Source organism: Scophthalmus maximus, chromosome 18 (genome assembly GCF_022379125.1).
Source record: "Scophthalmus maximus strain ysfricsl-2021 chromosome 18, ASM2237912v1, whole genome shotgun sequence".
NCBI classification, from domain to species: domain Eukaryota; kingdom Metazoa; phylum Chordata; class Actinopteri; order Pleuronectiformes; family Scophthalmidae; genus Scophthalmus; species Scophthalmus maximus.
In genome coordinates, this window is record NC_061532.1 from 18920001 (window position 1) to 18945000 (window position 25000).

Here is a 25000-nt window from a genome sequence, read left to right on the forward strand (position 1 = left end):
GGTGTTATCAGTCCGGTGACTCGGTGCGAAGTCCATGAGACCATTAGATTAAACCTCCTCTACAAGGCAAAATCAAAGCCAACGACCCTCGAACGGCCCGAACCCTTTAAACTTCAGAATTACCGACTTCAAGATTTGTTGTGTACTTTATGGAATTCATGATCCACTGCTACGAGTGAGTGATCCAAGTAGGGCTCGTTTTTACATGTAGAATTCTATATATGAGGATCAATTTAGGGGCGCTTTTCCAACGGCAAGGCTATGGGCCGAGGCTTCCCAAGTCGTGCACATGATCCCATACACAGGAACTGCACGTAAAGGTACAAACATACAGTGCCTATGTGTTCATTTACTACTAGTAAGGGTAAAACCAAATCACAGGTATGAGGAAAAGCGAGGTAAGTAGGTAAGGTATGTAGGGTAGGTAGGTAGGTAAGTAAGGTAGGTAGGTAAGTAAGGTAGGTAGGTAGGTAGGTAGGTAGGAAGGTAAGGTAGGTAGGTAACTAAGGTAGGTAGGTAGACAGGTAGGTAAGATAGGTAGGTAACTAAGGTAGGTAGGTAGGCAGGTAGGTAGGTTACTAAGGTAGGTAGGTAGGTAGGTAACTAAGGTAGGTAGGTTACTAAGGTAGGTAGGTAGGTAGGTTACTAAGGTAGGTAGGTAGGTAACTAAGGTAGGTAGGTTACTAAGGTAGGCAGGTAGGTAGGTTACTAAGGTAGGTAGGTAGGTAAGTAACTAAGGTAGGTAGGTTACTAAGGTAGGTAGGTAGGCAGGTAGGTAGGTAGGTAAGTAAGGTATGGTAGGTTAAGTATGTAGGGTAGGAAGGTAGGCAAAGTAGGTAGGTAGGTAACTAAGGTAGGTAGGTAGACAGGTAGGTAGGTTACTAAGGTAGGTAGGTAGGTAGGTAACTAAGGTAGGTAGGTTACTAAGGTAGGTAGGTAGGCAAAGTAGGTAGGTAAGGTATGTAGATAGGAAAGGTTGGTAGGTAGGGTAGATAAGTATGGTAAATAAGATAATTAGGTAGATGTACTTTATTGATCCCATTCCTATCTATCTAAATCAAAGTTAGGCTGTGACCAGTTTCTGAGGACAATCGGTCAGTGGAGTATTTACGTCGATGGTCTGATGAGCAGCCGTTTCGCGGTCAACAGACCAATTATTAGAAATAATGATCCGTATGAATCCACTCACCATGCCGTGGTTGAGCCACTGAGGGATGAAGTTGTCCAGTAGTTTGGGGTAGACCAGCTCTCTGTCGTACAGGTACAGACTCCAGAATGTGAAGACCACAAACTTCAGAGAGAGAGAGAAAAAAGACATGAAGTCAGAAAAACCATAAACATCTGTTTTAATACAACATAAGAATAAAATTCAACAGCACCACACACACACACACATATACATACGCACACACACGCGGGCAGTGTTATTAGAGGAAACAGAGACATGTCCAGAGGAAGTTTAATTGCACAATGTTTTATTTACGGTTCTAAATGTCGCTGTCAACACCATGCTGGTTCATTGGTCCCGGGGATTGGATAACAGGAACTGGACAGTTCCCTGAACCGGCAGGTGAAGACTTGTCAACAGGTGTGACAGTCTATTCCCACTAGTGTTTTAAGACCCCAGGGTTTGCATCCAGAACATTTTGATGGTAAAATAAACCCACCTTCTGTCCCACGTGTCCTGAACGCGGGGGGGGGGAGGGGGGGTTGAATTACCTGAACCCGTCATCTGGGTTGAACCAACCTCCGCCCAATTGAACCCTGACCGGCATGTTCTCTGCTTTCACCAACACACACACACAAACGTGCACACAGACACACACAAGCGTGCACACACACACACACACACACTAGATAAACCTGCATTCCATGCATGCATGCATACAGCACATACAAGCAGAGCGCCACACGCACACACGCACACACTCCATATCAGTCAGACTAGGTTTCCAGACATTAGCTGTGGTGATAATCATGTCTATTGTACTGTGTGTAAACTGAACTCTCTGTCTGTGTAGGTGTGTGTGTGTATGTGTGTGTGTGTGTGCGATCTAACTAGCACTAAGGCTGCTCGGGGCAGTTAGCTACACTGTGTGTTTATGTGTATGTGTGTGTGTAAAAGTATGCATATTCATGAGTGTGTTTGTTAAGTGTCAAAACTGAAGATACGGTTGTGCGGCAGCTCAGGGCATCTTGGTAACAGAAATTCTTGACTAAAAGCAGTGTGTTAATGACTGTGAGAAAGAGAGAGAGAGAGCGAGAGAGAGAGAGAGAGAGAGAGAGAGAGAGAGAGAGAGAGAGAGAGAGAGAGAGAGAGAGTGAGTGTGTGCCAGCGTTGTCTGAGAAGCCTCAGGTCACCGTCTGGCCGTCTGAGGACGACTCGGCGCTCGTTTTCCTCGGGTCCGTTTGTGCACAGCCACACGGAAGCTGCGCAAATGTTGTCAAATTGATAATGATGTTTTTCTTAATTTGCTCGCATTTTCTCAAGTTGCAGTGCTGTGCGAGCTCTCAGGACCACTCTACTGTAAGTCACATTTAGGCCATTTGACACAAAACCAATCTCCATAATTAATGGTTTGTGGAAAACTACTGTCAGCAGAGAGAGAGAGAGGATGAGAGAGGTTATCATACTGCAAACACATTACTCAAGCCTTTGATTCCTGAAAGCCAGGCTGATCCTTCCCCGGTCTATTTTTGTGTGTGTGTGTGTGTGTGTGTGTGTGTGTGTGTGTGTGTGTGTGTGTGTGTGTGTGTGTTTGGTGGCATCCGTCCGTCCCACTCACTGCTCCGACAGGGAAGGCCAGCACGGCCATCATCCAGTCCCTCAGGCCAATCAGCTTCCTCAGCTGCCGCTCCTGCTCCCGGCTGTCGCCGCCCTTCGTCAGCAGACTGGACACGTCGATCAGGACGCACAGTCCGAAAAACACCGCCTGGATCACCTGCAGACAGAGAGACAGAGAGGGACACTTTAAGACAAGCACTTCAAGGAGACGGACAGAGGACGAAAGGGAGAGAGAGAGGAAGAAGGCTGTGAATGTTTCCCCTCTAAACAACTATTTGTGAAATGGATCAAAAAGCAACCGTGTCTGTTTCCATATGCAGGGTTTCATGTTGCATGCGCTACCACACACACAAACACACACACACACACACACTGATTAAGGGCCAGATGTTGTAGCGGTGTGTGTGTGTGTTTCCTGGCTGCTGGTGTGTACAGGTCATTAAAAGCACAGGAGGAAAAGGTCTAATGTGGAAAATATGACACAGCTCTTTCTCACACGTGCGCGCGCCTGCCTGCACACACAAGGCTAATAACTAACTTTATTAGCCATATGAAGAACAAAACATTTAAATAATCTGCTAGAATAATTTTATCTAAAATCTACAGTAATTGTAAGTGACACAAAAGCTTGTTATTTTTTAATCTTGCAAATTTTCCTTGACGTAGTGGTGGAAAACAATTCTATTTTCCCTTCCTATAATACAAAAAAATTCAAGTTACATAGTAGGAGTTATCATCATTAAGAGGTAATACGTATAAAAGTTCACCAGCTGTAATAAATATATAACTTTTGTTCTTTTTGTTTTTCCTGCTTGTGTTTTTTTATCCACACTTTGAAAAAAATCAGTCTGAGCTACTCATGATACCATTTAATAGATTTTTTTTTATTGAAAATATAAACAAAAATAATCAGAAGATAAATAACTACTGAAATGTAAAAAAAATGAAAAAATAAAAAGTAAGCTGAAGCTGAGCCTCCGTGTTTGTGGACGATGTGGAACAGAACGGCCTCATTGTGTCGAGTGTGTGTCCACATTGTTCAGTGTGAATGGAAGTCTGTCTGTGTTTGTTTGTGTCTTCTTCCAATTTCAGTCGCTCGTTATCGTGTCCTTGAGTCCGTAATTTAATTTCACTTCAGAATCCACATAGTCCATAATAACAACACAAGATAACTGCCGTAGGCGTGGACAAGTACATTAAGGAGCACCGGGGAGATTTGTGTCAAAAACTCAAGGCTGATATTAATGTTGATCCTGTTTTATCTAGAGTTGCAATAGTTATTTGATAAGTAATCGTCTACTAAATTAAACGCCAACTATTTTGATCATCGATTAATTGGTCCAAGTAGTTTTTATGGAAAAGAAAAAGTAATAATTCTCTGATTTCAGCTTCTTAATTGTGAATATGTTCTGGTTTCTTTGCTCCTCTGTGACAGTAAACTGAATATCTTTGGTGTGAGGACAAAACAAAACATCATCTTGGAGGTTTTGGGAAACACAACAGACATTTTTCACCATACTATCACATTTTATGGACCAAACAACTAATCGATTAATCGAGAAAATAATCCACAGATTAATCGATTATGAAAGTAATCTTGAGTTGCATCATTCACATATTTGACTGTATCTAGATGTCGTGTTAAAGGTTGTTTCATACATTTGAGTTAGATAGTGTGATGAAGGGCTAGAAGACAGCTAGGTTATATTTTTTTATGATTCAGATTTTTGTAGGGCTGCAATACTGACGATTATTTTTATTATGGATTAATCTGTCTATTGTTTTCTCGATTAATCGATCAATTGTTTGGTTCATAAAATGGTGGAAAATCTCCATCGTGTTTCCCCAAAAACCACAACATGACGTTTCATTTTGTCCACATGTCAAAGATATTCTGTTTACTGTCACAGAGGAGCAAAGAAACCAGAACATATTCACATTTAAGAAGCTGAAATCCGAAGATTTACTTATTTTCCCCCCATCAAAACTACTTGAACCGATTATTCCACTATCAAAATAGTCGGCAATTAATTCAGTAGTCAATTACGAATCAATTAACTGTTGCAGCTCTGGATTTGTGTGTTTCCTGGCACATAATGGGAGATAAATAGTGACGACGACAAAACCGGGGAAAAAACACACATACGTTTTGGCCAATTTATTAGTTGTCAGCCCAGAGTTCCACGAGCCATATTCAAAAGATTATGATCCAGTAAAAAATAATGAATATTTTTTTATTTTTAAAACAGAGTCAAATCAAATATCATGACTCTAGTTTCCCTCCTCTCACCTTCCCCAGCTAATATTATTTTTGTTATCCAGTCTCCTGCTAGCTAACAATCACAGGTGCACGCGCGGCACGCTCCCGCAAAGGGGGAACCTTTTAGTTTTGAGCGGGAGACGCGCGGGGTCGGTAGTAGTAACACAACACCTGTTCCGGTGCAGCTTCCGGTGTCACACCGGTGGGGCGGGGGCGACGTCACTAACAACCTTTATAACGTCAATAACCGCACCGCCTCCGCCCTTTTCAAACAGCTGAACCCCAAAGACCGGGACCGGTTAATGCGGGCGCACCGGAAACGACGAAGCGTCTTCGATAGCTAAATTAGCTGCTAAGCTAACACTCGCCGGGCTGAACGCGGAGCTGATAGAATCTCACCAGGTCGATGAAGGTGAGGAACTTCCAGCTGCCGCCGTACGTCTGGTGCGCGGGCATGTCCAGCGCCTTGTAGTGGCAGAGGATGGAGAAGTACGACAGCAGGATGGCGACCCGCAGGACCTGCGACGGGATCAGCGCCATGATGCTCTGTCGCCGCTGTCGTCGTCGTTCGCCGCGTTACCTTTGACCCTCCTGGGCACCTGTCGCTGTACCTGCACCCTCCTCCTCCTCCTCTTCCTCCTCCTCGTCCGGCGTGGAACCCCTGTGTCTGTCACCGGGCTGCAGCAGCTCCCGCACCGTGTCCCCCCCCTCACCAGGCAGTCAGTCTGCTTCCGTGTTGTGATGATGACGTCAGGGGGGAGGAGCCGGGTGACGGGACTCCCCCGACTGTCCACAGGGATGGAGACTGAGTACAGAGAGGTAATGGATATTATTATTATATTATATTTTACACAATATTGAAAAGTATCCCCCATCATACGCTGTCATATGATAAGTGATGTAACACAAAAAATATGACATAATTAAAGCCACAATTATTTTGAATCGGTTTGTCGGCTGTTTTACGTCTTAACTCAATTTGTTTCAGTGGCCTTTTATTACTATTACTATTTTTATGTTGTTGTTGTTGTTTATTTCACCACAGAGCTTGTGATTTTTTTAAGAAAAAGAAAAAAAAATCTATTTTATTTTCTGAACCGTTCTCAACAGAATCAATGCCAATTTATTTTTCGCATCTGGTTTTGATGAAGCAGATTTTTTTTTTTACACAGTTAAAAATGTAAATGCAATGAATTCAGATTGGAACCAAGAGAAGACACAGATGGATATTATTACCCCCCCCCCTCACAAAAAAGAAGATATTCAGCAAGCGCTGAAAGAGGTGATGCGGTTGCCACGGCGACGCCGAACAGCTATACACCCGGGCAGAAGTGTTTCCTGCAATTAACAGGTTTATGGATGGATGCACACATACAGATTAGTGTTAACGTACACGACACACGCTGCGTATGAACGTTCACCGGCAAGTGTTTCAAGGTGTGTGTGTATATATATATATATATATATATAGTGAAATGGTGCGGTACCTCCACCATCATGTGAGGACGGTGGTCAGACTGGTTTGACAAAGACTCCATTGTGGTTTCTTCTTTCTTTCACACAGTGGACACACAGTAACTGGTCATTCGTGACTATAATAACCATAACCAGGTGTAATAACCCAGCAGCTACAGTGGAGATTACAAAGGGATTACGTGCCTTGCTCAAGGGCTCCTCGGCAGTGGTGGTCGTTGAGTGAGAGAAAACCTGTGTCTTGGCCAAACAAGAAAAAACCTGGTACATCCCAGAAAATCCTGCATAAAGCTGGTGTGTGTGTGTGTGTGTGTGTGTGTGTGTGTGTGTGTGTGTGTGTGTGTGTGTGTGTGTGTGTGTGTGTGTGTGTGTGTGTGTGTGTGTGTGTGTGTGTGTGTGTGTGTGTGTGTGTGTGTGTGTGTGTGTGTGTGTGTGTGTGTGTGTGTGTGTGTGTGTGTGTGTGTGTGTGTGTGTGTGTGTGGTATTTTTACGAGGGCATGTGTGAAAAGTTTCCCATTGTGGAAATTTTAACTCTCTCTATACCAGGATGTCAGTTTCCCACATCACACACACACACACACACACACACACCTCCACATTTCCTCGTTCCCTCTTCCTCCTCCTCCTCCTCTTCATTCTCCCTCCTCCTTCCTTCTCCAAAAATGTTCCGTGGTGGAAACTCTGCAGAGACAGAAAGGAGGTAGCGAATCGATTCACGCAATTATACGTGTTACACAATATCATGATTACAGTTATGCTTCATGGAAATATATGTACAATTGCACTTTTTTTTTAAATGAGCTGATTCCAAGAAGTATCATGAGGTTCAAATCAAGTAATCAGTCTGATACTGTTTGTTCCCTTGAGCCTTTTAAAATCTCCCTTCACACTCGTACGAAAATAAGATGATAACATTTAATTTATGCTGCGTATTAATTACATTTGAAAAACAAACAGAGTAGATTGTCAAATAAATAATTACAATGATAATAATGATGAAAAATGTTTTTAATTGCAAAGTTCACGCATGATATGCTACAAAGGGGTTTCACATGAAACATTTATGATAAAACAATAAACAAAAAAGAACATGTAAAAAATTGATAGCAGACTAAACAAAAAAAAACTAAAAATAAAACTAAAATTGTACAGAACCGGAATTTACAAAGAATGTGACTCTTCACAGACGTGTTGCCGTCTAAATTTTTCAATACTCAGACAGTTTACTTTAAAAATATGACACCCCAGTAATCATGATCATGTTCTAATATTAATAATGTTTACTTGTATTACACACAGTAAGGCTTTACTGTAAAATCAGCTGCAGCGTGGCAGTAGAATAGATACTTTGAGGAATAACAGTGCAGCAAAATATTAGAGCAAGATAATCGTTATTCATAATATTCAGTGTCGGTACTGATGCTGACCAGTAGGAGGCAAAGTTTAGCTCCTAAACAGGTCGATGGTTGTACTGTTTGTACCTCTCTCTCTCTCTCTCTCTCTCTATCACACACACACACTCTCACACACTCTCAAACACACACACACACAAATTGTTATCAATGTGTTGAGGTGTGGCCCAACTGTTACATAAAAGTTCCAGGGTAAAGGTCAAACTACCTGGGAGATAACAGTTACATCTTCAGAGGGTGTGTGTGTGTGTGTGTGTGTGTGTGTGTGTGTGTGTGTGTGTGTGTGTGTGTGTGTGTGTGTGTGTGTGTGTGTGTGTGTGTGTGTGTGTGTGTGTGTGTGTGTGTGTGTGTGTGTGTGTGTGTGTGTGTGTGTGTGTGTGTGTGTGTGTGTGTGTGTGTGTGTGAGAGTGAGAGTGAGTGAAAGACAGAGTGACAGAGATTAATGTGGCTGCAGGAAGAGAATCAAAGACCACGAGATGGAAAGATACGCAATGTTAACGTGTGTGTGTGTGTCTGTGTCGGGCGAACACACACTTGCTCGCTTGTCAATCTGTGGTAAACTGGGAGTGGTAGCAAAGGGGAGCGGTCTCTCTCTCTCTGTGTGTGTGTGTGTGTGTGTGTGTGTGTGTGTGTGTGTGTGTGTGTGTGTGTGTGTGTGTGTGTGTGTGTGTGTGTGTGTGTGTGTGTGTGTGTGTGTGTGTGTGTGTGTGTGTGTGTGTGTGTGTGTGTGTGTGTGTGTGTGTGTGTGTGTGTGTGTGTGTGTGTGACTGTGTATGAGTAAGCATTAGTAATCAGTCAGCTGTCACAGAAGTGCTTTGTCTTGCAGAACTTTTTACAGTTCGCCTGCGGGACAAGAGCCCGAGGCCACTGCCTGGCTGTGCATGTGTGCACGTATGCGTGCGTGCGTGCGTGTGTGTGTGTGCTGGATTATTCATAACTTCCAGTAACTACTCAGCAGGTTCCTTGTTTTTGTCTTTTCAAACTGTACAGTGAATTCAAATGCGTGAACAGAGGGGATTTAAGGCTTCAGTTCACGAGAGCCGCGACACACGATGACGACGACTCACGTCCCGGGACTGTGGCCACACACTGGTTACTGTACCTGATGGTACCTAGGTCCTGGTGAGAGGATCGGCACCACACTGTGCCACAGAAAGAGCCCAGCGCATTGCTAATGCTAAGGGACATTATCAGCGCTATCTAGGAGTCATCACCAAATTACTCAAATGAGAATTTGTAATGTTAATGATCACCAACTCTGCAGTTTTTTGAGCCTCTTTTAGCTCATGGTTTTGGTTTTATGGCACATTAAGTCATAGCACAACAACAACAACCCAGTTTCTAGCAGCAGCTGTTTTCACCAAACAAGCTGTGATGGAAAGAAATCAAACCTCCACCCTGCTCAGCACTGAATGACACAGTTAGTCTCTAGTTTGTGAACAGAGAGGAGCGTTTGTCGGGTAAAAAATATCTTTTCTTTTTTTCTTTCTCTAGAGTTGATGGAAACAAAAAAAGGGGAGGGGGGGCGTAAATCCAGGATCCCAAGGTGTCAGGAAGTTCCCCGGTATAGTGCCTGAAAAAATGCAATTTTATCGATTTTGAACTCTGGTTAATGTTTTCCTACTTTAAGTATTCTCATCTTAACTATCCAAATATGATAACATGCGGAAATGACATTTAACAAGAGTTACACAAAAGCGAACGTGCATATTGTGAACATCTGTCACACCGACTCCATCAACGTGACAGCTCGCTTGAAAGCAAAGCACATTATTAAAGATGTGAGTCATCGGAAGACAAAGCTCTGCTGCTAAAATTATTTTTCAGAGGTTTTTCGACTAATGACTAAATGTCAAGAGCGAAGCCTGTAGATGTTCGATTTCCTCGCACAGTGTCGACTCAGTGCAGTACATGTGTCTGTGAACGCTCCGGAGCCGCCGCCGGCTGCGTATGAAAAGCAGATGCAGATCGCTGCATCACAAGCCGCATGTACGCTCTCTGTCGCCATGGCGCTGTGTTGCCACGGTGTCGCCATGGGGACTCCGAGGTCAGCAGTGATGAGATCACGTCCCGGTGAGCCTCTTATGGGAGATGGCAAACGTTAATCCACTTACCGTGCTGACGCACCCACGCACACGCACACACACACACACACACACACACACACCAAGGATAACCAAATCCATGAGTCAAGTGAAAGGACTTTCATTGAGAAGTAGTGCAACTGGAGGTCAGAGACCACTTTCATCTGTCTACCTACCTATTTACCTACCTATCTATCTACCCAACTACCTACCTACCTACCTACCTACCTATTTATCTATCCATCTATCTATCTATCTATCTATCTACCTACCCACCTACCTATCTAGCTATCTATCTATCTATTTATCTACCTACCCACCTACCTATCTATCTATCTATCTATTTATCTACCTACCTACCTACTTACCTACCCACCCACCCATCCATCCCGAAAACCTATAATTACCTGTGACAAACCATGAGTGCCCCAATCCATAACTTACTTTTTTCCGCCCCAAACATAACAGATAAATTTACAATAGCAGAACTTTGATTCTCACATCCTCTGGCCCGAGTCATTGTTTCCAACCCGGAGAGAGCGTTGAGCGTCGCTCAGACTTTACACCTCCCCGCTGCTCTTCGGAGTGAACTGAACTTTAATGAACTGTGGTGATTGCTGGCCTGGTTCCAGACCATTGACTGGTTTCCACTGTAGTTAGAGGAAGCACCGGAGCCCATCGGAGCATCGTAGGCTTCAGGACGGTCTTGTCGTAGATGTACGGAGATTGAGGGGTTGTGGCGCCATCACTCGGCATTGAGTCCGTCCTGTCCCAGCAGAAACAATCTCCATCTACACCAAAAAAAAAAGCATTTTACCCATCATTTAAAATTTGACATTTGTAAAAACTGTTGGCAGGACAACCTCTGAAATTAATGTCAATCTTTTAAAAAAAAACAATATGAAGGGATTGTGGGGGGGGGGGGGGGGGAACAAATCCAGAGGCCTAGAAAAGCATTTTTAATGTTCATGTCATCATCTGAATGTAAAACTCAAGGCAGGGGCCAGAGAAAGAAACACTAATGCACCCATGCACTTGGGACTTGGAAGCAAACCAAGTAGTGGGGAAAACTTTTTTTTTTGGCTCGGGGCCTGGACGAGCAATTTTCATTCCAGAGAAGCGGTGCCACCTTGGAGTTCGCCCGGGTATCCAGTTCGTCTAATACATCCAGCTCATCTCTGCCTCCTGACAGCCGTGAAAAAACAGAAAGATTTGGATAACAACCACGCAGCTGTACAAGCTACTGAGGAGATTTACATAAACGTAATCCTGTTATTCTTCAACCTCAATCTACCTTTATGATTTATTCGAACTTTGCTCCGGAGACCTTTTTTAAAATTATATTCAGGCACCATCACAACAGAGCACACGGCAAGTTAGTGTGTCATTTTTGTAATTTTTCTGGCGGTAGTTATCTGGTGAACACTTTATGGCGGCGCACCGTTGATTACATTTCCTGTTTCCGAAAGCGTCTGAAAATTCAACGTGAACGCGACGTATTCTGGAGCGTTTAGTTCAACAACCATATTCAACACGACGTAAAACATGGAGACTCACACGGAGGTCGGGTCCAACTCATGTGACTATATTTAACTCATATATGAACACAGAGTTATGGACAATATATACAATTTCTGTGAATAACTTCTTCTGAATATTACACACTGCAGCTTTAAGTTTTGAGTAATATAAAGTACCTGATGACTTACTGACGTTCAGCTGAGTTCTGGATCACTAACCCTGCGGTGAGTAAAGCACACACACGCACACACACACACACACACACACACACACACACACACACACACACACACACCACAAGTTTTTAAAGAACTGGAATTACACGTCAACTGCCAGATTAACTGACATCAAAGACGTTGGCGTGAGGTGAGATTCGCTCCCCTGCAAATTCACACCACCACCACTTACGAAAAGAAAAAACACACTGTGAAGAAATAAATCATATTTTTTCCCCCGGTGGCTCCATTTGCTCAGGTGACATATTTTTTAGATCTGTCCCCAGACTGGTTCTCCGGACCAATACCAGAAAGTATGTCACAGAGCCGTGACGTCAGTAAAAAAAAAATTCAACAACAAAAGGTCACTGCATTTCTATAATTACTCCGTCGATGCCTCGGTTGCTGCCAAGCATGAACCCCCCCACCCCCTTTTTTCATTCGCTCTCACCTCAGATAACTTTCACCCGACGATGCCACGGAGAAAATCAACTGGCCATTATGTGTCATTATCTGTTCCCCGGTACAATGGCAGCTATTTTGAGTGAAGCCGACATCGGAGGAAGAAAGTCTGACTGGTTTTCTCATCCAATTGGAGGCTCGTGTCAGATAAACTCTTTTTTCGAAGGCAGGTTTGATGCGCTCGCCTTGTCAGAGGAATCAAACCTGCGATGGCCGCTCTGTGTCCAGTCACCTATTCAACCTGTCACCTGCCACTAAAATAAACCTTGTTCAAAGGAAAGGGGGAAAAAACCCCTGACTTTATCAAGCCTGATTTAATTTATTATCCGGGGAGCATCATGTGTTTTACAAATGAAAGGACTCAGCTGGAGCGGGTCTGCTGCTGCTCCGACACCGAGGATCCACCTCGAACATCTGTCAGGAAGCAGAAATAAATAAATGGTTCGGAAACTTTTTATGTTTTCAATTTGTCCTGTATCTCAATTTTCCTCCAGCGGGATGTCGATCTTTACTTGGTCTTCGAGTGCTAGTAAAATCTGCTTTATTTTTAGATGCTACAGTCCACGGTCACAATTTTTCTCTGTAAGTCGCCCTCTAGTGGACATTGTATGCATGACAGGAGCAAAAGTAGGAATTTCAGGAGTTGTAGTAAACCAAGTCCGCAATCTTTACCCGAAAACCTTACAAATAGTTTTTGTGCTTAAAAACATGATAATGTGATTATATACACTTATCTGTGCGTATATTCTTGTAACGATTTCGTTAAAGGTCCGACGCCGATGGGACAATTCTAGGATTTATGGGTATTTGTATATTGAGATTTAGGAGAAAATAACCTGATTTTCAACCTTTTTTTTCTACAGTAGCCCAGAGCGTTAAAAAAAAACTCTGTCTCAATAGTTTGCCTTTCTCATTTTAACGTTACGTGGATGCCACATATTGTCCACGCATGTATTTGGAAGGGGAGGGGGTGAGGCGAGGGGTGTGCAGTCGGTTGCAATGTGCAGCTTCGCCACTAGAGGCCACTTAATCTTACACACTGAACCTTTAAGTAGAAAATGACTCATGGGTCAAGGGATCATAGATTATGGGGGGGGGGGTATGATTGAAAGGTTAATCATTTTTTGGTGACATTAATATTGTAATGATAGTATTGTGACTAATCGTATTTGTAATATTTATATATGTGATATGATTGATATGATATATGATATGATGTCCATGTTGTGCAATGTTCAGAGAGACAGACAGGCAACAAGGAGTCAGCGAGACGCACAGTCAGACAGACAGTCAGACAGACAGGTCGCTCCAGAGGTGACCGGGGAATCCTGCTCTCTCTCTGCCTGCAGACAGAGCCTCCTCCTCGGCCACTGCTCCTCCTTCTCCTCCCCCTCCCCTCCCTTTGCCCTGGTTGCGCGCTGGGGGATCCGACGACGTCACACAAGCGCGCACACACACACACACACTCACACTGGCACACACACTCTCTCTCTCTCTCTCTCCTCTTTGCTGCTATTCTGGGAAGTGGCGCTTGGAATAACCCCCGAGTGTGTGTGTGTTTGCGCGCGCTCGTGTGTGTGTGTGTGTGTGTGTGTACGCGTCTCCTGATTTCACCCTCGCTCACACGCGCACGCTCACAACACAGTGCGACGCGCACATCCCCGTGTGTCTGTGTGACTGCAGCAGCAGCGGCAGCAGCAGCGGAGCAGCTCCGGTCGGAGAGGATTCCTTCCATTTTTCTTCTTACGCGTAATAACTTTTTGCTCCGGCGCGACGTGTCCGCCGCCGCCGCCGCTCCTCTACTCGTGTGGATTTTATAACAAACCGTCCCTCGAACCGGGTCACCCAGCGAGGTGTCAAGCCCGCTCGCCCTCGCGTACCGGAATCGAGTCTCCTGTCACCGGGTGGTTGTTTGGGGCTTGTTGTCATTTTCCGCGCGTAGACGGAGACGGACGCGCAGCCCCGGGGAGGGAGCGCGGACGACAAGGTAAGAGCAAGGGAGGGAGAAACGAAACCTCCAAACCGGACACATCTCTCTCTCTCACACACACAGACACACACACACACACACAGACACGCGCTCGCACACACACATTTCAGTGACAGCGGGGTTGTCCGTCTGCGCCACTGCGCGCGTTCGGGGGCAGTTTTTCGGACCCTTTTGTATTTAAGCTTATAAGGGCAAAAGGGGGGGGGGGGGGGGGTCTGTGCGCGCACGGGGAATACCCCGGTGCACGACACGGCATCGCATGCAGATTACCCCCGGGGGTTGCGTAATATCCTGAGGAATTTGCAGTAGCCCTGCACGGCCCAGGGGTGGCTGCAAGGCCGGGGGGGGGGGGGGGAGTGGGAAGGAGCTCGGGACATGGAGGTGTGCGGTGGTGAGGGTGCTGCCCGGCGGGTGGCACCGTGCGCCAGGTGCTTGGATTCCCTGGAAAGTTCGCGTGTTGCTCCGAGGCCTCGGGGTCGCGCACGACGCGCGGGAGGACGTGGTGGTGTCCTGGCGCCGGTGCTTCCTTGTCGCCGCTCATCATTGATGCGCACATGACAGCTGGCTCCTCATGGCGACTCCTTTTGACTCCCTCTGTCTTCTCTTTTTCATAAAGGGAGCGACTTTATCTCAGATGCTCATCGCTTGTTTCCTTTGTGTGTGTGTGTGTGTGTGTCACACACACAGAGAGAGAGAGAGAGAGAGAGAGAGAGAGAGAGAGAGAGAGAGAGAGAGAGAGAGGTGGTGGGTGGTGCGCTGGCTGGTTCCGGGAATGTTCCATGACGTGTTGCCGTCTAGAGAGGGGCCCCGGCCGGGGAGACTGCGACTCACGACCCGGGCCCTTCTCTCTGTTTCCCCTAGGTTCCTCTCGCTGGTATTCCGGTTGCTGGAGTTCTCCTCTTCCTCCTCCTCCTCCTCTTCCTCCGCTGCCTTTTTTCCCCCTTTTCCTTTTCTCTGGAGCGCACAGATTTGCAGCCTCATCGCATAAGCACGTCCTGTGTGTTGTTATGGCACGTCACTAATCCCGTGGCCTCTCTGTAGGAAGGCTCTCCCTTTCTTTCTTTATTTCCTGCAGAAGGTCAAAGGTCAGGGTCAAACGCCACCACATGCAACAGGTGTGTGTGTGTGTGTACAGGGATGCTGCTCGTTTGACACATGGCAGCAGGGGTGGGTGAAGGCCACCTGAGGATTTTAAAAAAACAATAGCAAATAAATTGATTTATTGTTATTGACGTAAAATCTGCTCTTTTTTAGGGGGCTCATTTGAAATGGGGATTGACAAGATGTGTCAGATCATTATCAGAATCAGCTTTATTGGCCAGGTTTGCGTAAACAAACAAGGAATTTGACTTTGGTTAATCTTTGCTCTCAAAGTGCAACAAAAAAAAGATGTGTTCAGAAGTGACGAGAAGCCAGTGTGCAGCTGCAGAAACAAAATTAATAGATAGAACGTCTCCAGTTTGTGGACGTGATGAAGATGATGATGATGATGATTATGATGATGGTTTTAATCCCGGAGAGAACCGTCGCAGTTTGCATTCTGTGTGTGTGTGTGTGTGTGTGTGTGTGTGTGTGTGTGTGTGTGTGTGTGTGTGTGTGTGTGTGTGTGTGTGTGTGTGTGTGTGTGTGTGTGTGTGTGTGTGTGTGTGTGTGTGTGTGTGTGTGTGTGTGTGTGTGCGCGTGTGTGTGGCCGACCTACGTACCATCTGTCTCACTGCCACCTCACATGGCCATCATGGTGTACTGCGTTCGGAGCACTCAGTAAGAAGTCACGAGATGCTTTGTGGTTTAGGAATCATTTTATAGTATAGTTTTTATTTGGACCCGATGATATAAGATATAGTTTTAATGACATCTCTTCGTGGGTAGTTGTTTCTTTCAGTTTTATGAAAGTGTTATGAAATTATGACGTGTCAATAATAAAAATGATCATCTCAAAAATATATTTCATTTTCCTTAGATGTCATGGAGATCGCTGTGTGAATGTGAATGTCCTAATATTTCGGTCACCTACATTACAGTCAGCAAGGCCTTATACTGTTTTGCAAAGACACTATACAAGAAGTAATTACAGTATAGGAAGTAATTACTGCAGTAACTTAGCCACATTGTCCATTTTGATTCTCAACTTCTTAATTTTTGGACGAATTTAAGGATTAATTTCTTCAGTTATTTCATTATTACTTTCATTTCTTTCTCGTGTCTGTCTTTTATTGTAGCTGTCAGCCTCTCCCCTCCTCCCTGTCTCTCTCGGTGTGTGTGTGTGTGTGTGTGTCTGTAGTACTTTGCAGATGTGATAAGTTTGCATTTTAGCTGTCACACACACACACATACATCATAGCTGGAGAATTTGAAATGACTACAGATGTGTGGTATGACATGATGAAGTGACACAAACACACACACACACACACACGCACTGTTGAGCTTTCATCTCAGCTCTGAGTCCCCGATGTGTCGAGCGCTCGTTTGTAAGAATCTATCACGTCCCTCCAGTCTGCACATACAGTTACAGAAACAGTACACAGTTAACGCTGACGTGTTGCGTCTGCTCATCGTACTTGACGTCAAATCTTATTGCGGCTTCTCAAACTTTAACATCTGCGTTTTATGTGTGTGGCTGTGTGACGCAAGCTTTAGTTTTGCTCTTCTTCGGCTTAAGGGTTGGTGGTAGAGTGACTTTTTAGGAATCCGTTGAGCTTTCTTATGATATGTAGCTTGTCTTGTTAGCATTTAAACTACAGTGTGTAAATATTTAGCAGAACTTATTCACAGGAATGTAACATATTGTCCATAACTCTGTGTTCCTCTATAGTTAAATACAGTTCCATGAGGTGGACCGACCTCCGTGTGAGTCTCCGTGTTTCTACGTCCTGTTGAATACGGTTGTTGAACTAAACGGTTCCAGAACACGTCGCGTTCACGTAGAATTTTCAGATGCTGACGGTCATGGAATCGTCGGTGCGCCGCCATAAAGTGTCCCCTGTCGGTTGCTCGGTTGGTTGCGGTTTGCAGCTTTACCAAAAGATGCCGCCAGAAAATGACACACTGTAGCTTTAAGTAACACGGTGGTCATCTCCAGCTTCGTCGACATGTACAGTTATCCTGTAAATGAGATATATGCTGATTTAGTTGCTTGGTGTTGAAATTGCGTTTTTGTTTAGGTCAAAATTGGCAGTTAAGCCGAGCTTCTCCCCGTCACAAGCGTATGGCCGTGTAGCTACATGTGTATTATAACTTTATACGATTTGTGTCACGTGACCCGCGGCCCCGGGGGGGGCTAAGATGATGATATCTGGGACATTCCTAGTTTTTTTAACAACCAGACGCGTGTTGGACTGCGCTCTGCGTCGCTGCCACCGGGGTGTTATTGAAGCACATCAGACGCCTCGGCGTGGATTACTGCTAACAAATAACAGCTGCATTGTAACAGGATGCACCTGCGACACGGCGACATGGGGCTTAGCGGTTCTCCAGTGGGACGTGAACGGAGAAATTAATTCAGAGCTTTTAGGGAGGATTTTTTTTGATTTTTTTTTTGATTTGCACTGAGCCGATCCGCAGTTCGTCTCGCCGGATCGTTGTTGCCTTTCAATACAACTGTACTTTGTGTGTGTGTGTGTGTGTGTGTGTGTGTGTGTGTGTGTGTGTGTGTGTGTGTGTGTGTGTGTGTGTGTGTGTGTGTGTGTGTGTGTGTGTGTGTGTGTGTGTGTGTGTGTGTGTGTGTGTGTGTGTGTGTGTGTGTGTGTGTGTGTGTGTGTGTGTGTGTGTGTGTGTGTGTGTGTGTGTGTGATTAGCTGAGAGCTGTAGAGGAACCTGAGAGCGCTCCAGCGACCGAGGTCCTGACAGTGACGGCTAAATTATTAAGACACACACACACACACACGCGCACGCACACACGCACACACGCGCGGCCTAATGAGTTGGCTGAACGGCTTCACCTGGTAAATTGCTCCCCAGTGGTTTGGTCTTATGTCTGTTTGGTCGTACGCTACAGTACATACAGCTGGAGGAGAGGAGGCGAAGACGAGAGGGAGTCACGTTCAGATGAAGAGGAGGAAGGAAGGGCTAAATGGAAAAGGGATAAGTGATGGAAGACAAGGAAAGAAGAGGAGAATGAATAAAAAGCTATAAGCCAAAAGAAAGGAGGTAAATGGGAGGAGAGGAAAGCAAACGAGACAAGAGCAAAAGAGAGGAAGCGAGAGGAGAGGAAATGAGAAAGGAGAGTTGACAAAAGAAAGGGAATCAGGAATAACTGAGAGGAGACGAGACAAAAGGAATCAAAGAGAAAATAATAGGAAGAGAGATGGAAGAAGGGACAGGAAAACGAGAAGGAGACGAGAGGAAAGGAATCTAGTGGATGAGAGAGGCGATGTGAGGAAGAAGAGGGAGGAGGAGGTAGAGGAGAAGACGAGGAGCCACAGAGAAGGAAAGTGGTTTTCACTCTACAGCAACAGTCTGTTCCGTCAGCTGCTGACACACTTTTCATCTGAAGCCGTCTGTTGTCCTCAGCTGCACAGAAGGAAAAACTCTTCCTCCTCCTCCTCCTCCTCCTCTTCGTCAACTACAACAGTCGGCAGAGGACGTTCTTCAACCCAGGAGCCCATCGGCGCTCACCTCGCTTCTATACTGTTCCACACCAACCAATCGCAGGGCAGCTTTTAAACGAGACGAGGGGAAATATGATCACTTAGAAAGAGCCTGTGTGTTTATATACTGTGTGTGTGTGTGTGTGTGTGTGTGTGTGTGATATCGTAACCCAACCTGTTTGTGTGTGTGTGTGTGCCAATTTAAATGGACAAGGAGTTGATGGAGATGCAGAGGGAGGGAGAGAAACTGGCCTATAGTTTCTCGGTGAATCGCAATTAGTCTCACTTCATGAATTTATTTATCGGAGAGGAGAAGCTGAATCAATGTTTTGCAAATCATAAAAAAATCCAGACTGCAACAGCCGTTGCCCTGTTTTCCCCCTTTTATCGCCGCGACCGGGATCGTAAATCAGATCGCAGCGAAAAAACTCCTGCAGTCAACACACACACTGCGCGCCGAGGAATACTCCTTCACATACGATGTTTTTCCATATGGGTGGAGACACTTTGTGCCGAGCCAGAAGCTGTCAGCAGCTCCGCGGCGTCCGAAGCCGTTGGGGTTGATGCTTTTATGTCACTTGAATAACACTGGACACAGTGTTGTGGAAGCAGCGGTGCAACCTGCAGCTCTTCATCGAACTCTGGACGTTTTTTCGGCAATATTTAAAAGAGGAAAAACTTTGGCCCGCTGAAACAATCTAGAAAAGTCTGCAAGGCCAAAGATGGCGGCTGTAACCATAGCACGACGGTGGAACGAGAGCTCCCCATTGACACTGGCACAGCAGAAACCCTCCGTCGCAGACTGAAAACTCACCTGTTCAGACTGAACCTTTGTCCTTGAATCATTAAAATGGGGAAAAAATAAGTATTTTAATAAATTTAGACAGGGGTTTGGTTTTGTTTGCCAGAATATCTTCCCATGGTTGCTGCCAAGAGGGAATAAGACTTGGTCGAGCTATGGTTGCGGCCGTGTTGTAGAGATCGCAACGTGATTGGTTGTACAGTAGATTCGGATTTTTTTGTTGCCTCTGATATGACAGTGGCAGATATTTAAATATGGCGGAAGGCAGAGGAGAGGTACCTCGGTTAATGTTTTGAAGATCTCGTGATGATTTGTTTTTGCCTTAAGTCTGTGACAACAACGAACCCCTAACCGCTTGGTGTTGAACGCAGAAGTAAAATGAGTGTAAAATCATACAAATGCACAGAATGTTACGTGGATCATCCGCCATCTTTGACACGATGAATGACCTACTTATTACGGCGTTGTCAGTGCCGTGCAGTCGGCCCCAGACATACCTCGAAATGTCCATATGGCCCATGCATGACGCACATTCCGCCTCTCCACCCTCAATAAGCCAATCGTACGCCAAATAACAGCCAAACGAGAACCCGATCGTGTTGCGCTGACGCTCCTGAAAAGGCTAACCTCTGAGTGACCTGTGAATAGATTCCCAAGATGGCCGCCGAGTGGCAAGACTTACCTTAGTATTTTTAACTAAGGGGTTCTACCTTGTCTCCCAAACATTACATTTCCAAACAACCTTAGATGCAACGTAATTGCGACCAGATTAAATGTTCTATATAGGTAATGAGGATATGAACTGAATATAAGTGTTTTCAGACCAATACCAGACCAAAAATATCCAACGTTGTAGTGCAATGCATGTTTTATGGTATCGTTTCAGTTTGGGAAGTTTACAGAAACATCTGGTTCAATACAGAAAACACACAACGCGTTTATATAAAACCGCCGTCCTCCCTTTAGCTTAACCAAAGAGCTTTTGTTGCCCCGAACCACAGATGGGTCTCTCTCTCTCTCTTTGTGGATGTGAACCCGGGTCTCTGGTGTGACAGTCATGCGCTTTGTACGCCTGTTATCCACCAAATCCACCTCCTGGAAAGTCCGCCGCCGTGGATGAATGTAGTGCTTCATTCATTCATTCATTCATTCAGAAAACGCATCGCCTCGGAACATAATCCAGCCGAGCGATCATATCTCCGTCCCATCAATTTCAATTTTCAGTGCACAATTGCCGCTGTGACATTGCGTTTCCCTGTAGCTGCTTTCTGAACCTTCTCTGATGCTCAGTGGAAAGTTTCTGGTTTGAATCAGCAATATGTATATACGTTTTTTTCACGGCAGCCATTTTGATTTGAGATAGTAATCACAGGTGTTGTTAATCATAATCAGCATGATTAGCTACACCTGTGTTTACCTGCTATCTCATGTCAAAATGGCTGCTGTGAAAAAAAGTTCTGTTGAAACAGTTTATGATATCTGACTCCATTTTGGATCTGTGTTCCGCTTGATGAAACAAAACCCCCTAAATTTCAGACGTACAGTGCACTCTTTGTTGGTTGCAAAACCAGGAGATGATTGATGTTAATTTAATTTCACAGGGGCCAGGATGATTTCATTTATCTTGTTAGATAGCAAGTTAGACACTGGTATCAGTTGAGCCAGCTAGCTTGTTCTCAAACTGGGCCCTGCTGCGTAAAAGCTATCGCTAGCTGCATGCTAAGTAAGCTAACTGCGTCTAAAGCCTTGTTTGTTTTGATTTTCTGTTCATACAGGTGTGACACATAGATGAGATATAACTTGTAAATACTTTTTTTTTATGGATTGTGAGAGGAAACTTTTTCTTTTGCTTTGTATATTTTCACTTAGCTATGCTAAATTTAGCTTGTTGGACCGACAGGCAGGGTTTGCCACATTCTATGCATAAAAAATAAAGGACGCCCGCCTAATGAAAATTAGAAAAATTTATATTTTTCAAATAAGCAACTATAAATTGTTTGAACAATTTATTAAATTGCAAAATTTCCTCCTATCCAACAGTCATTGGTTCATCAGAAACTAATGACTTTAAATGGAACAAAGAAAGTTTGCGGTAACCTTAATCACCAGTAGTCCTCGGCGTTTGATGTCAGTCACTTGAGAATCTACAGCCGCCGTGTCGTACCACGCCCAACCAGTCATATCTGTGCCGAGGAATAGAAACTATTTTCCGCCGCAGATATGAAACCAGTACCGGAATGCTTGACGGCTACAAACTTGGCTGTTGAGTTTTGACTGAGTGTGAAACTCTCACTTTCACTCTTCACCCGTCGCCTCAACGTGAATGTAAAAACCCCATGAGAGCGTGTCAATATTTGTTAACATTTTTTTTTAATGAAAAAGTAGAGTATATAGAAATTCTCGTGGAAACTGGATGAAATAAATATAATTGCAATTTAGCTTTATATAAAATTTATTTGAGTAATAATCAAATTCAGCTATTTACGCCCCCTATTTTTTATTCCATTTCTATTGGTAGACATATTTCCATTATTTCTTGTTTACTGCTTAAATTAATGAGAAGTATTTTTGATTAAAAAAATCCATTCAATCGCTACATCACAATGATCAATCCTCTGACCGGGGGGTTGTTGTTCTGTTCCCAGAGTTTGAGTTTGAACCGTGGTACAATGAAAACACAGAGACAGTTATTGCTATAGGTTCAGTTATTTAGCATATCAAAAAAAAGATTTTAAAAATAAACGTATCAAAAAAATATCAGGGGTTGACAAAGAAATCCAGGCTCAGCGGGCGAGGCAGAAACAAAACCTCGATGGGCTTAAAAAAAAAAAGTGACAAAAGAAAAGTGAAAATCAATACGACAAAAGGATGGCACCCGAGTGATCTGACATCGTCATCTGTTTTTTTTATGTTTATTGTCGGATTTATCGCAGGGTTTGAAATGTCAACGTCAACCGCTCCGAATCCGTTAATAAAACAACAACAGCGACTTCGGGGAATTCATGATTACAAACCAAACCGCAGGCTTCAGCATGTTGTCAGGGAGACTTTACAAAAACATTGATATTCATATTCTGAGAGAGTATCTCGACCTTTTCACCTTTAAAACTCTTGAGAAATCTTTTCACAACCCTCGCTCTCCTTCCTTTTTTTTTTTTTTTGCACTACATGGCCAAAGGTATGTGGACACCTGTACATTACACCTTTGAAAACCTGTCTGCAGGAATTCACTCCCATTGCCTCAAATTTATGGAGCACTGTCCAATAAAACCATTGCATGCTGTAGTGAAATACTCTTTATTAGCTTTGGATAATGTGCTTCGACAATTTAACACCAATTGTGGGTTTGGTAGCGTTTGCCAGACGAACCAGTGGAGACTGCAGCGAGTTATTGGTTAAAGCCAAGAATAAATCTGGCACCTCAAAGCAGCAAATTGTCATTTTTGGTTTTAGTACAAATTCCACAAATGTGATTTAATGTTATTTACAAAGCTTTAAAGGAGAATCTCGTAATTATCCGGCAGAGAAAAAAAATCAAAAAATCAGTAATTGCCAATATGTTGAATTCTTGCTTTAAACTTTAAAGCTGCAGCGTGTAATATTTAGAGGAACTTATTTAGAGAAATTGAATATAGTGTTCATAACTGTGTGTTCTGCGAATTCATTGATTATAGTTACATAGATGGACCCGACTTCTGTGTACGCCGCCATGCTGACTACGGTGGCCCAAAACGGACAAAGAACTCGGCGGTTGCGCGTCTTCAGTGTGTCTGTGTCGGACGAACAAGTCTGAGAAGCCAGAGTTGGCGAAAATGGAGGATCATACTTAGTATTTTTGAGAAAAAGAAGGTGGGAGAAGTGATACTACGCTCGATTGTAGCAAAGTAGTTTGGTCTCTTCCGGACCCCCGTCGCCGGTCCCGGGGCTGGACTTTAGACCAGGAAGTAGCCATGTTGTTATTTTTAACTGGGCGTGTTTACAACAGCTGTGGATTTACATACATCAAATAAAATACTGTATATGTCTTTAATATGCTTTTTATTCATTTGTCCCTCAGGGGCTGTGACCAGTCGCGGACCTAATAATCTGGACCAGGTGGAATACGGAGTTACACCAGGTAGGAGCTGCCACGCCGATAACTGTGTGTGTGTGTGTGTGTGTGTTTGCATCATAAAAAAATCAATGAAGCTAATCAAATATTTTTGAACAGAACAGATAAGAAGTATAAATATAAATAAAAATTAATTTGAGTAAGATTAAGGTAAACTGTGGGTTTTTAACGATTCATTTGCGGCGAATCACCCAACAGGAAGTGAGAGCGTCCGGGAAAAACAAGGACAAAATGGAGTAAAAAGACCTTCATAATAATAAACCATCATTATGATTGTAAAATGGCCGCAGCTTTTGTCATGAGAGAGAGAGAGAGAGGCTCACACAGAGAAACAGACGGCAGGATAAGGAGAGAGGGGTTGAGTCGTATTCATTTATCCAGAATTACTCTTGCTGCTTTTTTTTTTTTCTCTCCCTTCCTGGCTGGTTGTCGGGGCAACCGGCCAGCTTCGTTACCGGAGGTGTCACCTCGGTGTAAATGAAAGAGCTCTACTTTTAACGGCCCCGCCGCCTGCCAGCATGTGAAGTTTGTGTGCAGGCCTCACACACACACCGCCGGTGATCCGTCCCGCTTTTTTCCTGTCTGAACAATTAATAATTAATAATAATTCATGTCTCTTTTTCCAGTGTTAAGCTGAAGACGCTGGGTTTTGTGATGCTAGGTGGCGTGAAACAAGAGATGCTAAATCCTATATACTTTATACAGGACAAAAATGGAAAATCGGAATTTTGTATAAATCTTCAAGTCTTTATATAAATCAACATACATATTTAGTTTAAATTAAATAATTAACCTTTTTTTTGAATGGGATCAAATATTTTTCTTGTCTATTATTACACCCAAATAATTTGATATTCAAAAACGTGTCATGATAATGTAAAAAATATCGACCTCTTTAAAAATACATTTTAAAAAACAACGTATTTTGTCACGTCAACGTGACACATCGCTTTTCCTGTAATTAGGGAAAAATTTAACATAAAAAGAACTGATGCCGCGACGACAAAGGAAACATTCTGTTTGAGCCGACAGATCACGAGAAGTGATGGTTTGGCGGCTCGAGGCAGCATCACGGATTAAACTTTCCAATTTTCTCTTAATCACATCTTGAAGAAAGAAAAAAAAGCTGGTGGTGGTGGAGACAATATTCCAGCTTCTTCGTCTCTGGGCCTCGTGTTTCACAGTCGAACATGGAAGATTCTGACTGGGTCGCTTCTTCATTAAAATACAAAAAAACATTTCTGGAAGAAAACCCAAAATCAACTGGTCCCTAATTTAAAACCTCCAGACTGAAAA

The 25000-nt window shown here is 44.0% G+C and overlaps 2 protein-coding genes across 3 annotated transcripts in view; one reads left to right on the plus strand and one right to left on the minus strand.

The window, feature by feature from the left end:
- aig1 (androgen-induced 1 (H. sapiens)) overlaps nt 1-5585 on the minus strand; it is an 11009-nt gene extending 5424 nt beyond the window's left edge. For both annotated transcript variants that reach the window (XM_035618260.2, XM_047328416.1), the window contains exons 1-3: nt 5445-5585; nt 2787-2942; nt 1190-1291 (exon numbers count right to left, since the gene is read on the minus strand). In XM_035618260.2, coding sequence (XP_035474153.1) covers nt 1190-1291; nt 2787-2942; nt 5445-5585 — 399 coding nt within the window. The remainder of the gene's footprint in view (nt 1-1189; nt 1292-2786; nt 2943-5444) is intronic.
- A 144-nt stretch (nt 5586-5729) lies between these two features.
- The window catches only part of hivep2a (HIVEP zinc finger 2a), a 104661-nt gene continuing 85390 nt past the window's right edge, over nt 5730-25000 (plus strand). Inside the window, exons 1-2 of the mRNA XM_047328855.1 lie at nt 5730-5864; nt 23651-23710. The gene's annotated coding sequence lies outside the window, so the exon portion shown is untranslated. The remainder of the gene's footprint in view (nt 5865-23650; nt 23711-25000) is intronic.